We start from the raw sequence: 12,563 nt of genomic DNA on the forward strand, positions 1-12,563 counted from the left end.
CCCAGGAATAGAGGTGCTGTTGGAGACGCGCTGGGCTGAGGGAGGGGATGGGGCCGGGGAGTCATGAGGGCCTGGGGGGAGTGAGGGGGGAGCGCCGCCATGTTCCGTGACACAGCAGGGGCGCCTGGCCCCGCCCCCCTTGATTGACAGCCGCGCCAGCCAATAGCGCGGAGCCGCGGCGGCGCGCGCCCCGCGCGGGGCGGGGTTCCGGCGCGCGGGGCAGGAAGAGCTGAGGCGGCGGCGGAGGAGGAGGAGGAGGAGGCTGAAGGCTGAAGGTACCGCTCGGGACCCGCCGGGCACCCCCGGGACCGCGCGCCCAGCGGAGCCCGGGCTGGGGGTCTCCTGCCGGGGGAAGCCGCGGGGAAGGCGGCACGGCGGCATCGGGGGGCCCGGCAGAAGATCGCGGCCTCTGGGCGGGTGGGGGGTGGCCGCGCCGGGCCGGACCGGACCGCGAGCCCCCCGTTTCCGTCCCGGCTGGGCTCGGAGTGTTTGCCCGGCGGCGGGGCCGGGGCCGGCCGGGCTGGGAGCGCAGCGCCGCCCCGGAACAGCCGCACAGCCCCGCGGGGCCGGCCGGGCCCGGCAGCGCCGCCAGGCCCGCGGCTCGGTCAGTGCGGGAGGGGGCCGCGGTCACCGTGAGGGCCGGTGGAGCACGGGGCAGCCTGCGGCGCTCTGCGGGGTCTGGAGCCGCAGTCTGAAGGTACAACAGCGCTTTCTGCTTTGAAACATGGCTCGAACTGAAGAAGGAAGCGCCGGGGCACGGTGGCTTCATTTTTGAGTGCCTCAACACACAGGCTGTCCTTTATTAGTGGAGGGCTGTAGAGCCTCCTCTCTGCATCCAAGGTTCTGCTTTAGCTCAGTTGAATCACCCTGGAATTCTGTAGAACAGATTGCTTTTGTGAAGCCACCTGGTAAAGGTTGAAATTTGATACTGGAAAGAAAGGATATGGGGAGGTTTTTTATCACACCTGCTGCTCCCTCTTTCCAGGATGTCTTCAGGTGCATTATTTCCAAGCCTGGTGCCAGGCTCTCGTGGTTCCTCAAGCAAATACCTGGTGGAATTTCGGGCAGGGAAGATGTCCCTGAAAGGCAGCACCGTAACTCCAGACAAGAGAAAAGGCCTCGTTTACATCCAGCAGACTGATGATTCCCTCATTCACTTCTGCTGGAAGGACAGGACTTCAGGCAATGTGGAGGATGTGAGTATGAGCTGGTGTTTCAGTGCTGAGGTGTTATGTCATGTTCTCATCTGCTGGCACTGCAGGAAGAGTTCCTCCAGGACAAATTAGGGTGAGAATGTCACTGACAGACCTGCACTTCCACATGCTCTCTGCTCTGAGGAGCTGATGGAAGAAAGTTTGTGGAGGAGGGCAGAGGGATTTGGGAGGCGAAAAGAAATAATATTGATGTATTTTCTCAAACATTTGTTTCTCCTGACACACTTTCCAGGATTTGATTATTTTTCCTGATGACTGTGAGTTCAAGAGAGTCCCACAGTGCACCACAGGCCGTGTGTATGTATTGAAGTTCAAGGCAGGATCCAAACGACTCTTCTTCTGGATGCAGGTTGGTGGGAAGCCAAAGACAAAGGTCTTGGTTCAAAATCCCCCCAGCATGACTCACACCAAGAGCAATTCTCTTGCAGGAGCCCAAGACAGACAAGGATGAGGAGCACTGCCGTAAGGTGAATGAGTATCTCAACAACCCCCCCATGCCAGGGGCACTGGGTGGCAATGCCAGCGGAGGCCACGAGCTCTCAGCACTGGGAGGTACAGTCCATTCTCTGCTCCTTCATGTCAGAGGCTTTTTTTTTCTTTTTAAATTTATGTCTAGACTAAGCCCCTAGAGTTCCCTAGGAAGAAATCCCTGATGGCTGTGGAGGGTGAGCTGGGGACAATGTTAATACCAGAAGCGTAAATGTGCTTTTAGCAGAATAAACTGTGCTGTTAAATAGGTGTAGGCTGGAAGTTAAGACTGCCAGGAGAAATCTCTTTGTTTCCAGTAGATTCTCTGGAGTCTTACCTCTTTGTGAAACCAAGTTACATTTATCTTTTATGAAGATCATGAATCAGTAAACACTTGAAACTGTTTTTCCGTACAGAATGTGATGCCAATTAATCTCCTGCTGTTTGAGCCGGAGTGCTGTGAAAAAACCATGTGAATATGTTGTGTTTCAGAATGTTTTTGTTTTTAGGTGAGGGTGGCTTGCAAAGCCTTCTTGGAAACATGAGCCATAACCAGCTCATGCAGCTGATCGGACCAACGGGCTTAGGAGGACTTGGTAAAATGCTTTAATATCTTTATGCCAAAATGGTATTTTCTCCTGCCAGGTTAAATCTTACCTGACAATGTTCTCAAGCAGTGCTATTGATCTCAATAGCACTTCTTTCATGTGAGTAGGCAAGGCCCTGCCTCAGAGATGAGCTCAGGGACAGAAAAAGGGTACCAGATTCTACACAGCACTCATCTCAGGGCTTGATCTGCAAGGAACTGTGGTTCTGCTCCTTGCTGCACTGAATCTTCTGCTTTTTTTTCCCCCTTGTTTTTTTCTATTCCACTTTTTCTTCCCAAATATTCACTGGAGCAGGGGCTGAAAGCCAGTGATTTGCTCCTGGTGAATGTGCTGGTTACCAAGCTGTGGAATTGCTTGTGGAATATTCTCTGATTCAGTGAATATTTGTGTGCAAAGTAGAAAGAGTTCAAGAGGAAGGTCGGAGTGGTCCCACCCCACAGCACTCCCCAGTCAGGGGGACAAGGCTCAGGGCAGGGCTGTCTCTCCTGGGCAGCCCTGGGGAGAGCTGGAATCACTGGTTCCAGAAGGGGCTGTGGTCTGTTCTCAATGCCATCCATGCTCCAGGAGCATTTTCTGACAGGTCTGGTCCTTGAGTGTAAATGGGCGAAGGAACACAGCAGTGACCAAGGTTCTGTGCTTAAGCTCAGGAATCCATTTTTGTGGAGCTGGCTGGTGTCTTTTTAGCTTCAGATGCATATTGGTGGGATGTTCAGAGGCAAATCTCATGGTGGTGTTGGAAAAATCCGGCCTTTTAGGATGTGTTTGGGAAAGATCTTCCTCTTGAAGCTTCACATAATCCTGAGACTGTCTTCCTTTTTTCCACACTTTTCCTCAGCAATTCTTTCCTTGCCTTTACATTCAGCCATAAGTCAGATTGACATGTAACAGAAAGAGAACCATCTGCTTGCTGCTGCAGACAGTGGTTGTGGTGAATCCATCCCTGGGGATCATTTCCCCTGGGAATTGTCTTTGTCACAGCTGGTTTGCATCGCTTGGGGCTTTGCAGAGCTCCAAAGGAGCTCTCTTCTCTTGGGTCACTTTTACTGTGAAATGGAGCAGAGCAGTGTGTGGTGAGCTCCACCTGCCATGCCTGCTGCAGGGGAGCTGTGGGATAAGTGACAGGAGGTGTTGGTTCCATGTGGTTGTACCTGTACAAGGAGGGACTGGCAGGCTCACTCTGACCTGCAGGATCTGTAGCTGTAGTTGGGTTTGCTCACTGAGTGCCGCTGTTCTGTCCTCTGATGCCAGGTGCTCCCAAAGGTGGGTGAGAAGTGCAGGTGCTGTGTGTGTAATCAGGTGTGGTGCAAGGAGCTGCTATGGGAAATGGAGTGTTTGGCTGATGTGGCTCAAAGGAGTTGACAAGTCCCTGGCAACTCCAGGGGGGGCAGCAGCCAGGCCTTTTCCCAGCTGAGGTTCTTGACCCTGCCATAAGTCCTTGGTAGCTGGGAAGTGATGGAGGAGGCTGGTTCTGCTTTCTTTGGCATAAGGGTGTTGGTTTCCTGCTGGCTGCTCCTCTGTGAGCGCTTGGTGTGTGGAGCTGTCCTTCCTTTGCCTGTGACGTGTTTAAGAGCTTGGCTGGTTCTGTTGCTGCATCTCTGCATTAGGTTTGGAGCTGCAAACCCCAGGTCTTTGAGGAGAGAGTGGTGGTGGCTCAAAGATGCCTCTGAGATCTTCTGCTGAGGGCCTTGGTTTTGAAGTTCATAGAAAAGTTGGGTTTTTGGTGTGGCAGATAAGGAGAGGGCTGTGTTACAATGATGTACGTACAGCACAAACTGGAGTAACTTCATCCTTGTGTACACCTAGAAACTGAGTCATTTCTGAGATGTTCAGCTCTCTAATGGGGATGCAAGATCAGAAAAGAAGATTCTGTTAATTTGCAGAAGGGGATAGGAGGGTGGGTTGGGCTCTTTCACCCCCTCCTCTATTTTAGCAAATAAAACCTTTCAGGTACAAGAGCATCCTCTCCAGAGAAGAGAGGTGCAGAAAACCTGAAGAAATAAATGTCTAAACCCATTCTTCTTTCATATTCATGGAAGGTGGGCTGGGTGCACTGACAGGACCTGGGCTGGCCAGTCTGCTCGGGAGTGGGGGACCTCCAACCAGCAGCTCATCATCAAGGTAGGAGGCCTTGTCTGCCCTGGGCTGTTGCAATGGGAACTTGCCACTGCTGTGGGAGGAATCATGGCTTATTATATGGGGAATGTGGTGGGAATCAAGGCTGCTTATTACCTCTCTAAAATGAGGTAGGAGTTTTTCATACTGTAAGGGTTTGAAAAGAAGCTTTTCAGAACAGAAGAGGTTTCTGCAGGGAATTAATGACCCTGATTCTCTTGGCCAGCTCTCGCAGCCAGTCAGCTGCAGTGACTCCATCTTCCACCACTTCTTCCACCCGTGTAACGCCGGCCCCGTCCGTGCCCGCGGCCGCCTCGGTGACCAGCCCCAGCCCCGTCCCCAGCTCGGGTAATGGAACCAGCTCAGCCACAAGCCCAACCCAGCCCATTCAATTGAGTGACCTTCAGAACATTTTAGCTACTATGAATGTGCCATCTGGAGCAGGAGGACAGCAAGGTAACAGTGCTCTGACCAAGCAGCTGCTGGATCCAGGAGTCCTTTGGAGCTGTTTTACTGTCCTGTCCTGTTCCACATTGGTTTGAAAGGTCTCTTAATTTTTTTGTTCCTGTTTTTTGGTGGCTTTTTTTTTATTTATTTCAATGCTGGTTTTGACTGCTTCAGGAGACTTAGTCTCAGGAAAAAAGATGGTGGTAGTGTAGTGGTAATTTTTATACTCAGACCCTGACTAGATAATTTGATTTACATGACAAAAACACAGGATTTTGGATGTAGCCTAATGGCCAACCCTTTGTTTTCTCCTAGTGGACCTGGCAGCTGTTCTGACTCCCGAGATCATGGCTCCCATCCTGGCCAACGCTGAAGTCCAGGAGCGATTGATGCCTTACCTTCCCTCAGGGGAATCCCTGCCGCAGACTGCTGAAGAGATCCAGAACACCCTGACGTCTCCTCAGTTCCAGCAGGTAGATGCTGGCTCTGGGGGGAAGTGCACTTCTTCCCCCTTCCCCATCATCCTGATTCACCTTGCCCTGCTTTTTCCAGGTTCCTGGCACTGTTCAGAGTGGGAAGTTGCTCAGTAGAAGTGGAAAGGAGGAGGGACATGGTTTAATGGAGCATTAGTTCTTCCTGCAGTCACTCAAGGGCAGAGGGGAACGGTTTTTACTTTTTCTTTTGGAATTGGGCTTTACCTTTCTCTTTACTATAAATGTGCTCTGGCAGATGACAGCAGTAGTAGGGAATTCATTGTTCCCTTTCACCAAATGGCTCCTTAATTTCAGACTGAAGGGAGGAGATGCTTGTGGTTACTACACTACATCCCTTGAAACACCAGTCCTTAATTGCAGGACACTGTGTGTGATAAAAGTTGGTGTCTTACAGACCAGTCTGAACTAGTAATTTACACCAATTGATTGAAATTTGTCCATTTGCAGTATTTCAGGAGCTTAAATGACTGGTTTAGATTAAACTGTAGAAACTCCTGTGCAAAAGGAAGTGAGGTTTATTGCATATTTTATATGCAATAAAATAATCACATGTAATTGGTGATTATTTTATTGCGTATCTGTTCCCAAGCCCTGCCCTGACAGGACTACTCTCCTCCTGGGGTTACTGCTGCAGGATACTGATGCAAACTTTATTTTGATGGTGTTGACTCCAATCCACAGGCTTTGAGCATGTTCAGTGCTGCCTTAGCTTCAGGACAGCTGGGCCCACTCATGAGCCAGTTTGGGCTACCTGCAGAGGCAGTAGATGCAGCAAATAAAGGCGGTGAGTGCTGGTGCTGGTGGGAGCAGGAGAGAGGGGTTGTTGGGGGTGTTGGCACTGCACATGACCACTGAATGTGGGGTGTAAGGATCAGCTTCTCGCTGACTCTCCCCCTCTGAGAGTTGTGAGTCTGCAAGGTGACTCTTGCACTGATGTTTACAAGGAAAAGGTGGGTGGGACAGGTGTTCCAGCACACAGAGGGAGGTGTTATGTGCAGAGATGTATTGGTGTTGTTTCCTTGCTAGAGATGCAAAAGACTCTGGAGATGTCACAGTCACCTTGTTCAGGAATGCCTTTCTTGTGGGAGCCTTTAGTGATTCACATGAAATCAGTGATCACAGTCAGGGCCAGCTCTGGCAGTGAGGCAATCCCTTTTCCCTAATGAGCTTTTGGCATCTCTCCCATTACAGCAAGAATTCTGGTCTCAGGATGCCCATGCACAATTAAAGTGCATGAAATGCTGTGTCAGAGAGATCTGCATGTGTGTTACCATTGTTCAAAATTTTCCTCCCTGCTAATTCATACTGAAGCAACTGTTTGCTTTCTAAGTAATGAAGCTTTAACCTTGTGTAGACAATGAGCTTCAGCCAGGAAATGCAATAACTCGTGTGTTTAACTTCTAGATGTAGAAGCCTTTGCCAAAGCCATGCAGAACAGTGTCAAGTCAGACCAAAAGGAAGGAGACTCTAAGGACAAGAAAGATGAAGAGGAAGATATGAGTTTAGATTAAGTTATTTGCTCTTCCTTACAGATACTCCTAGATACTAACTTAAGCAACTGCAGTAGGATTACTAACTTCATATTATGCTTATATAAATCTAAAAATAAAGCAATTTTCCTTATCTGCCATACTGTTCCTTCCAATCTGTCCAGTATCCCTGCAGTGCTGATTATCCCTTTTTCAGCTCATCAGCCTGATACTTACTCTTCCCCAGGTAAAGTGAAAGAGAGTAACATAAAATTTTATTTGACTCCAAAGTATTTACCAGTGATTTACAAAGACCATCTTTAATACTACAACTTTAAAAACAGGTCATAATTACATTTAAGATGGACATGTTAAAAACCCATTTTACAATATTTACCCCTCATAAAAAAACCCCCACAATATAATGATATAAGTTACAAGTCCATTTCAGAAGCAAGATTTTGTCCCCAAGTGGCCAGAGATATATATATACACACACAAATATATATATGACGTGTAAGTGCACAGTGAACTGGGTGTCTTGGGAGGAAAAAGCTGCTTCAAGTGGAGACTGCACTACAGCAGGGCTGAGGGAGGCTGAGCAGGAGCCAGGGAGGGTGAGGGCCAGGTGTGGAGGTAACCTTTCTATTTCTTCCCTTTAAAGCAGTGGTTTCTTGCTTCACACAACAGGACTTTTGTCAGTGTACTACCAGTGCTGAATGCAAGTGCAGAGCCAGTGGTGCCTTTCTGCTTCACCTCAGCAGTTCTCCCAGCCTATTCTGTTCTTTTTTTGATTCTTATAAATTATTCTGATAAGAAGATGCTAATTCTGTGAACAGAATTTTGTCCAAGTTCCCCCTTGCAGAACTCTGTAGCAGTAGCAGGTGAGCTGAGACTGCCCTTGGGGGGAGGTTAAATGTGCCCTTGCTTATAAAACCCCAAAACCGACAGAATTAATCCAGTTTGTCCTAATTGCATTTATTATAAACCAGAAACCGCCTGCAGCCTTTATCAGCAGACAGTCTGTGACATTTATTAACAGCCTCAAGTGTTGGGTGAACTAAATCTGTGTGCCTGGTACGTGTGGGGTGAAGGGAACAGGATTGAGGACGAGCTGCAGGGCTGCTCTGAGCTCCAGCCCACGCTCCCAGCACGAGCCCTGCTGCAGATCCCTGACACCCAGGAGGACTCACCTGTCACCACATCCCACTCCAACTTTTTGGTTCTATTTGTGAAACATCCCCAGAGTGCCCCCTCCTCCCCTGCCCTCCTTCCCCTGGGATTTGTGGCCCCTCTGGTTTGGCCCAGACCTGTGCCTGCAGTCACTGGAGATAAGTGTGTCCGAGCACGGGCAGTGCTCTGGTGGTGACACTGGGGCTGCAGCAGCGTTCTGTCCCTCGGGCTGTCCCTGATGTGGCACTCAGAGCACAGGGCAGCCCTTCAGGCTGACAGAGCCCCGCGCAGTCCCAGCTCGAGGCAGGTCCACGTGCCTCTGGTTGATCTGCAGGTTCCTGACACAGCCCACGTAGTGAGGGAGGGGAGGTAACAGCAGCCCTGTGCTGGCCTTGTCTGTCTCTGCAAAAAACACAAGGAAAAGCAGGCATTAGTCTGGCAAAGGCTTAACCCCTCCCTCACACCAAGAATAGTATCTCCATTGTCCTTGGGGTATTTCATCCTGGAGCTCATCTTTCCTGACTCACCTGGCAGCCCTCCCAGGGAGAAGGTTGCCCTTGTGCTGGGTGCAGGGGGCTGGCTGGGCCCCACTGTGTGGTTGCCTTCTGCGTCCACATCCACCTGGATTACGTTTTTCCATTTGGTAACTTCAAAAGAAAACAACGGTCAGTGCTGCTTCCTTACCCAAGGAGCAAGCCCACCTCTGCTCTCCAGCCTAGACCAGTGCTGCAGCAAGTGCAAAACTACTGAGGGTCAAAGGGCCTGGCCTAGCTCTGGGAAATGCCCAGAGTTGGGACAATCTCCCCCAAAACCTCACCCAGCGCTGGCTGAACAAGATGAAGGTTTGAAATAGAGCTGTGCTGAGATGGGGCTGCAGCTGTGCCCCCACCCCAAAAAGGGCTTGATAAAAAACAGCACTTGCTGCATGGCAGCTACATTAAAGGCTGAGTTTCCTGTACAGGTATGAATTCTGCAATCCCCACTCCCAGCTATGGGCTTGGAGCCCTTTGGACACACTCGACATCAAAGCAAATTGGGCTTTCACTTCAAGCTGGACACAGTCCAGGATGGATCAAGTCCTGTGGCACATCCTTGGCCTCGCCAGCAGCTCCATGAAGTAGAAAAACAACCTGCCTTGCCTGACTACCAGAGCTGACAGTGGTAAGATCAGGCAGGAGTTCTTGTTAATTAGGGAATTGACCTCATGGCAGATACAGACTCCCAAATTAAGTGCATACAGCAGGGGGACAGGGTTTAAATTGCCAAGCCTGGGCTTGTCCTGAGTTCCCCTAGGAGATGTGGGTTGAGCAGAGCCACGGAAGCAGGGGAGCTGTCACCTCACCTGCAATGGTGTGCCACTGCCCGTCACAGAGAGCTGGGCTCGTCACCGACGCTGAGAACTCATCAGCCCCAACGCCTGCTCTCACAGTGACCTGGGGTGAGAGAAACCCATCAGAGCTGGAGAGCTGAGAGCGACAGGCAGCAGACACCCACCCCCTCTGGAACCTGTGGGGAAGCCTCCTCCCAGTACCTTGGTGTCCTCCATGTACAGCAGGAGATGGTGGCTCCTCCTTGTGCCGATGTGGAAGATGAGGCCAGAGGCACTGCGGGGACGCACCTCCAGTGTCACCTCCAAGTCCTGCTCAGTCACCACTGCATCAGCTGAAACAGAAATGCCATTGGTGAGGAGAGGACCCAGGGCATTCCCATGGAATGTGACCCTCCTAGTCCCAGCCCACAGCGGGGTACCTAAGGTGATGGAGCCACCATCCATGGTGAAGAAGACGCCGCTCTCCAGCACGCCCTCATAGCACGGCGTCACCCCAAAAGTGCGTGAGGGGGGACCCAGGGGCCTCCCGTCCAGCTGGGGGTTCCTCAGGCAGCCATCAAAGCTGGAGGCTGATGCAGCCTGTGGAGAGAGGCCACTGAGAACAGCAGGGCAAAAACTGGGAGGCACCAGGTGATGCCATGGGGCTGGGAACAGGCTGAGACAGGGTGATGCCATGGGGCCAGCAAGCCCTTACCGGTATGTGAGCCTTGGCTTTTCCAGCTGGAAGCCCCCCCATATACAAGGGGCTCTGGGCCACAAAGAGCCCTGTGATGGCCACTGCAGCACCCTGGGCTCGCAGCCCATCAATGACCAGCTGGGCCCGGCTCTGGTCTCTGCTGAAGAAAACCTGCAAAGAGCAAAGGTCAGTGCCAGGACTGGGTTGGGAGGAGCCCCAGCAAAGGGAGGCCCCGGCTCAGAGGTTCAGCCCCAGCTGTGATTTCGCTGTCCCCTTTGCTCCCCTGGGACTGCAGCGTCCCGTGTGCAATTGAGAAGCAGCACCCAGAGCAGGGCCAGCCCCTGCAGGGACACTGACGTGGTTCAGGGAGGTGCTGCTGAGCCCGTGCCCCGCTCACCGTGTGCCACCGGCGGTCGCGGTACTTGTCCCTGCTGCGGATGCGCAGCCGGCGCCCGCCGAGCTCCAGCAGGAAAACAAAGCGCCCGTTGGACACAAAGAGAGCCATGGAGGAGCCCCGCTCGCCCGCCACGTAGAACAGCAGCCCACTGGAGGAGTTCAGCTTCACCTCCAGGGAGAAATGGGACCTGCAGGGACAGGGAGCGATGGGAGCACCGGCTCTCCTGCAGCTGCACGGCTCATGCGCTTCCAGGCCACGACGCCAGGGCCAGGATTGCAGGGGGTGGGCACGGGGCCAGGCTCACCTCCACCCAAAGGAGGCTGGGATCTCATCAAACTCCCAGCGGCTGCTCGGGGTCCCCCCGAAGCGGGAGGAGCCCCTGGCTGTGCGGGGCTGAGGGTGCAGCTGGCACAGCCCGTCCTGGTTGTGGCGGCGGCCCTTGGGCGCTGGCTTGCCCGGCACCTACACAATGTGCACCAGGAAATGGAGTGAGGGGAGCATCCTGCCCTGCCAGCAGAGCTGAGCACCTGAGGAGGATGAGGAGGAGGATGTGGGGAGTTGTGGCAGCAGCTGGTACCTTGGGTTTCCGCCTGTCCTTCTTCGGAGTGACTCTGAGTTGCTGCGACTGCTCACCCATGGGACAGCTCATGGTGACATTGATGCTCTCCACGTTCTGCTGCAGGTCCACCACCATCTGTGGCTCTGACACCCTGCTCATGGGGAGAGAGAAGGTCCCTGTCACAGCAGCTGGGAGGTGGGAGGGGCTGAGCCCTGCTGTGTGGAAGGGGCACGGTGTCACTCACCTCTTGACAAAGACGTTCCCGATGCAGCCGCTGATGTTGCTGAGGGCCCCTGGCTCCGGGGAGCCCCCGAGGTGGAAGAGCCGACGCTGCTCCTGGCGCCGCTGCCGCCGGCTGCGCCCGGGGCCCGTCCTGCTGTCCTGCAGCTCGTCATCCACGTACAGCCTGAGCCTGGGGGGGCAGCAGGGGCTCAGCAGGACCCTCTGGCTGTGGGCACCCCAGCCCCATGGCACCCACAGCAGGACACGTACCCACGGGCATCGCTGTAGAAGGCCACGTAGTGGGCCCTGCCATCTGCATAGGCACTGTTAGTGGTGATTTCACTTCCCAGCAGGTTCAAGGCCAGCTGGCCCCTCTGGAGGGACACCTGGCACGTCCCCTCCTGCAGAAAGCATCACGCAGCAGCTCAGCTGCTGAATCCCACTGCCCACCAGGAGCTCAGGGTGCAGATCTCACTGCAGATCCACACCCTAGCCCCACTAAAATCCCCTCTTTCCCAAGGTGAAGCAGCACTTCCCCAGCAGCCCTACTGCTGGGATAGCTGGGGGCCTGCAGGTGCCCACCTGGGTGGAGTGGTGGTAGAGCAGCCCCTCAGGCTGGCTTGTCTGGAAGCTGAAGCCGCTGTAGAAGTCCCTCAGCCCCGGCACATCTGTCAGAGCCAGGGTCAGGTAGCCGTGGCCATGGACACTGACTGAGCGAGCAACCTGTGAGAGAGCACAGAGGCAAGGTGGGAGCTGGCCCTGGCCTTGCTGGGGTGCTGGGATATGAGTGAGCAGCTCTCCTTCCTTGCTGGCTCTGGCTGGTGCTATGGCCAACCACGTGGAGCAAGCACCTCACCACGACCCTTCTACACTGAGGATGTGGGAGGTTTATGCTTGTTTCTGTGTCAATGAGGGGAGATGGGGCCTGTCCTGCTCCCTTTCCCTGCAGACCCTTCCCCAGCAGGCTGGCCAGGCTGCCAGGGCCCTGTGCTCACCAGAAGATCCGAGGTGCACCCGTAGCTGACGCCCATGGTGTTCATGCGCTTCAGGTCCACGTACTTGCCAAGGGCCTTCAAGCCCTTCATGCAGCCCCGGATGGGCCCACCCGTGGGGAACAGAGATTTCAAACTGCAGGAGAAGCAGACAGTGTTACAAGGACAGCCCCAGGCAGGACACAGCCCTGGGCAGGATCTGGCCCCACAGCTCTTTCAGGCAAAGGGCCTGGGAATGAATTGTGATGGTCACGGGTATCTCCAGCGCCAAGGCTGCTCCAGAGCACTCAGCATGGCAAAGGAGGACTTGGTGACACCCACCAGCACCTCATCCCTCACCAGAGATGGAGAAGTTACCATCCTTAAGAGCTCAGGATGATGGACAGGGAGAGGAAAACTTCC

General features: G+C 53.5%; 2 protein-coding genes across 5 annotated transcripts in view; one reads left to right on the top strand and one right to left on the bottom strand.

The window, feature by feature from the left end:
* Positions 1 to 217: 217 nt before the first annotated feature.
* On the top strand, positions 218 to 6,971 carry ADRM1 (ADRM1 26S proteasome ubiquitin receptor). 4 transcript variants are annotated; one of them, XM_059480553.1, is made up of 10 exons: positions 218 to 275; positions 986 to 1,196; positions 1,447 to 1,563; positions 1,643 to 1,766; positions 2,192 to 2,278; positions 4,327 to 4,408; positions 4,629 to 4,858; positions 5,165 to 5,322; positions 6,025 to 6,127; positions 6,748 to 6,971. In XM_059480553.1, the coding sequence occupies exons 2-10, from the start codon at positions 987 to 989 to the stop codon at positions 6,852 to 6,854; spliced, it is 1,218 nt and encodes a 405-aa protein (XP_059336536.1). In that variant the 5' UTR covers positions 218 to 275; position 986; the 3' UTR covers positions 6,855 to 6,971. The 4 variants fall into 4 exon arrangements, with proteins under 4 accessions (XP_059336536.1, XP_059336540.1, XP_059336539.1 ...); XM_059480557.1 differs by having other exon boundaries at positions 4,629 to 4,750; XM_059480555.1 differs by lacking the exon at positions 218 to 275 and adding an exon at positions 457 to 697.
* Positions 6,972 to 7,060: 89 nt separating this feature from the next.
* The window catches only part of LAMA5 (laminin subunit alpha 5), an 87,415-nt gene continuing 81,912 nt past the window's right edge, over positions 7,061 to 12,563 (bottom strand). The window contains exons 68-80 of the mRNA XM_059480558.1: positions 12,165 to 12,297; positions 11,752 to 11,892; positions 11,440 to 11,570; positions 11,192 to 11,359; positions 10,966 to 11,098; positions 10,693 to 10,850; positions 10,389 to 10,575; positions 10,010 to 10,162; positions 9,735 to 9,894; positions 9,517 to 9,647; positions 9,328 to 9,418; positions 8,513 to 8,632; positions 7,061 to 8,387 (exon numbers count right to left, since the gene is read on the bottom strand). Coding sequence (XP_059336541.1) covers positions 8,233 to 8,387; positions 8,513 to 8,632; positions 9,328 to 9,418; positions 9,517 to 9,647; positions 9,735 to 9,894; positions 10,010 to 10,162; positions 10,389 to 10,575; positions 10,693 to 10,850; positions 10,966 to 11,098; positions 11,192 to 11,359; positions 11,440 to 11,570; positions 11,752 to 11,892; positions 12,165 to 12,297 — 1,861 coding nt within the window. The 3' untranslated portion in view covers positions 7,061 to 8,232. The remainder of the gene's footprint in view (positions 8,388 to 8,512; positions 8,633 to 9,327; positions 9,419 to 9,516; positions 9,648 to 9,734; positions 9,895 to 10,009; positions 10,163 to 10,388; positions 10,576 to 10,692; positions 10,851 to 10,965; positions 11,099 to 11,191; positions 11,360 to 11,439; positions 11,571 to 11,751; positions 11,893 to 12,164; positions 12,298 to 12,563) is intronic.

The sequence above is a fragment of the Ammospiza nelsoni genome, chromosome 12, assembly GCF_027579445.1.
Source record: "Ammospiza nelsoni isolate bAmmNel1 chromosome 12, bAmmNel1.pri, whole genome shotgun sequence".
Taxonomy (NCBI): Eukaryota; Metazoa; Chordata; class Aves; order Passeriformes; family Passerellidae; genus Ammospiza; species Ammospiza nelsoni.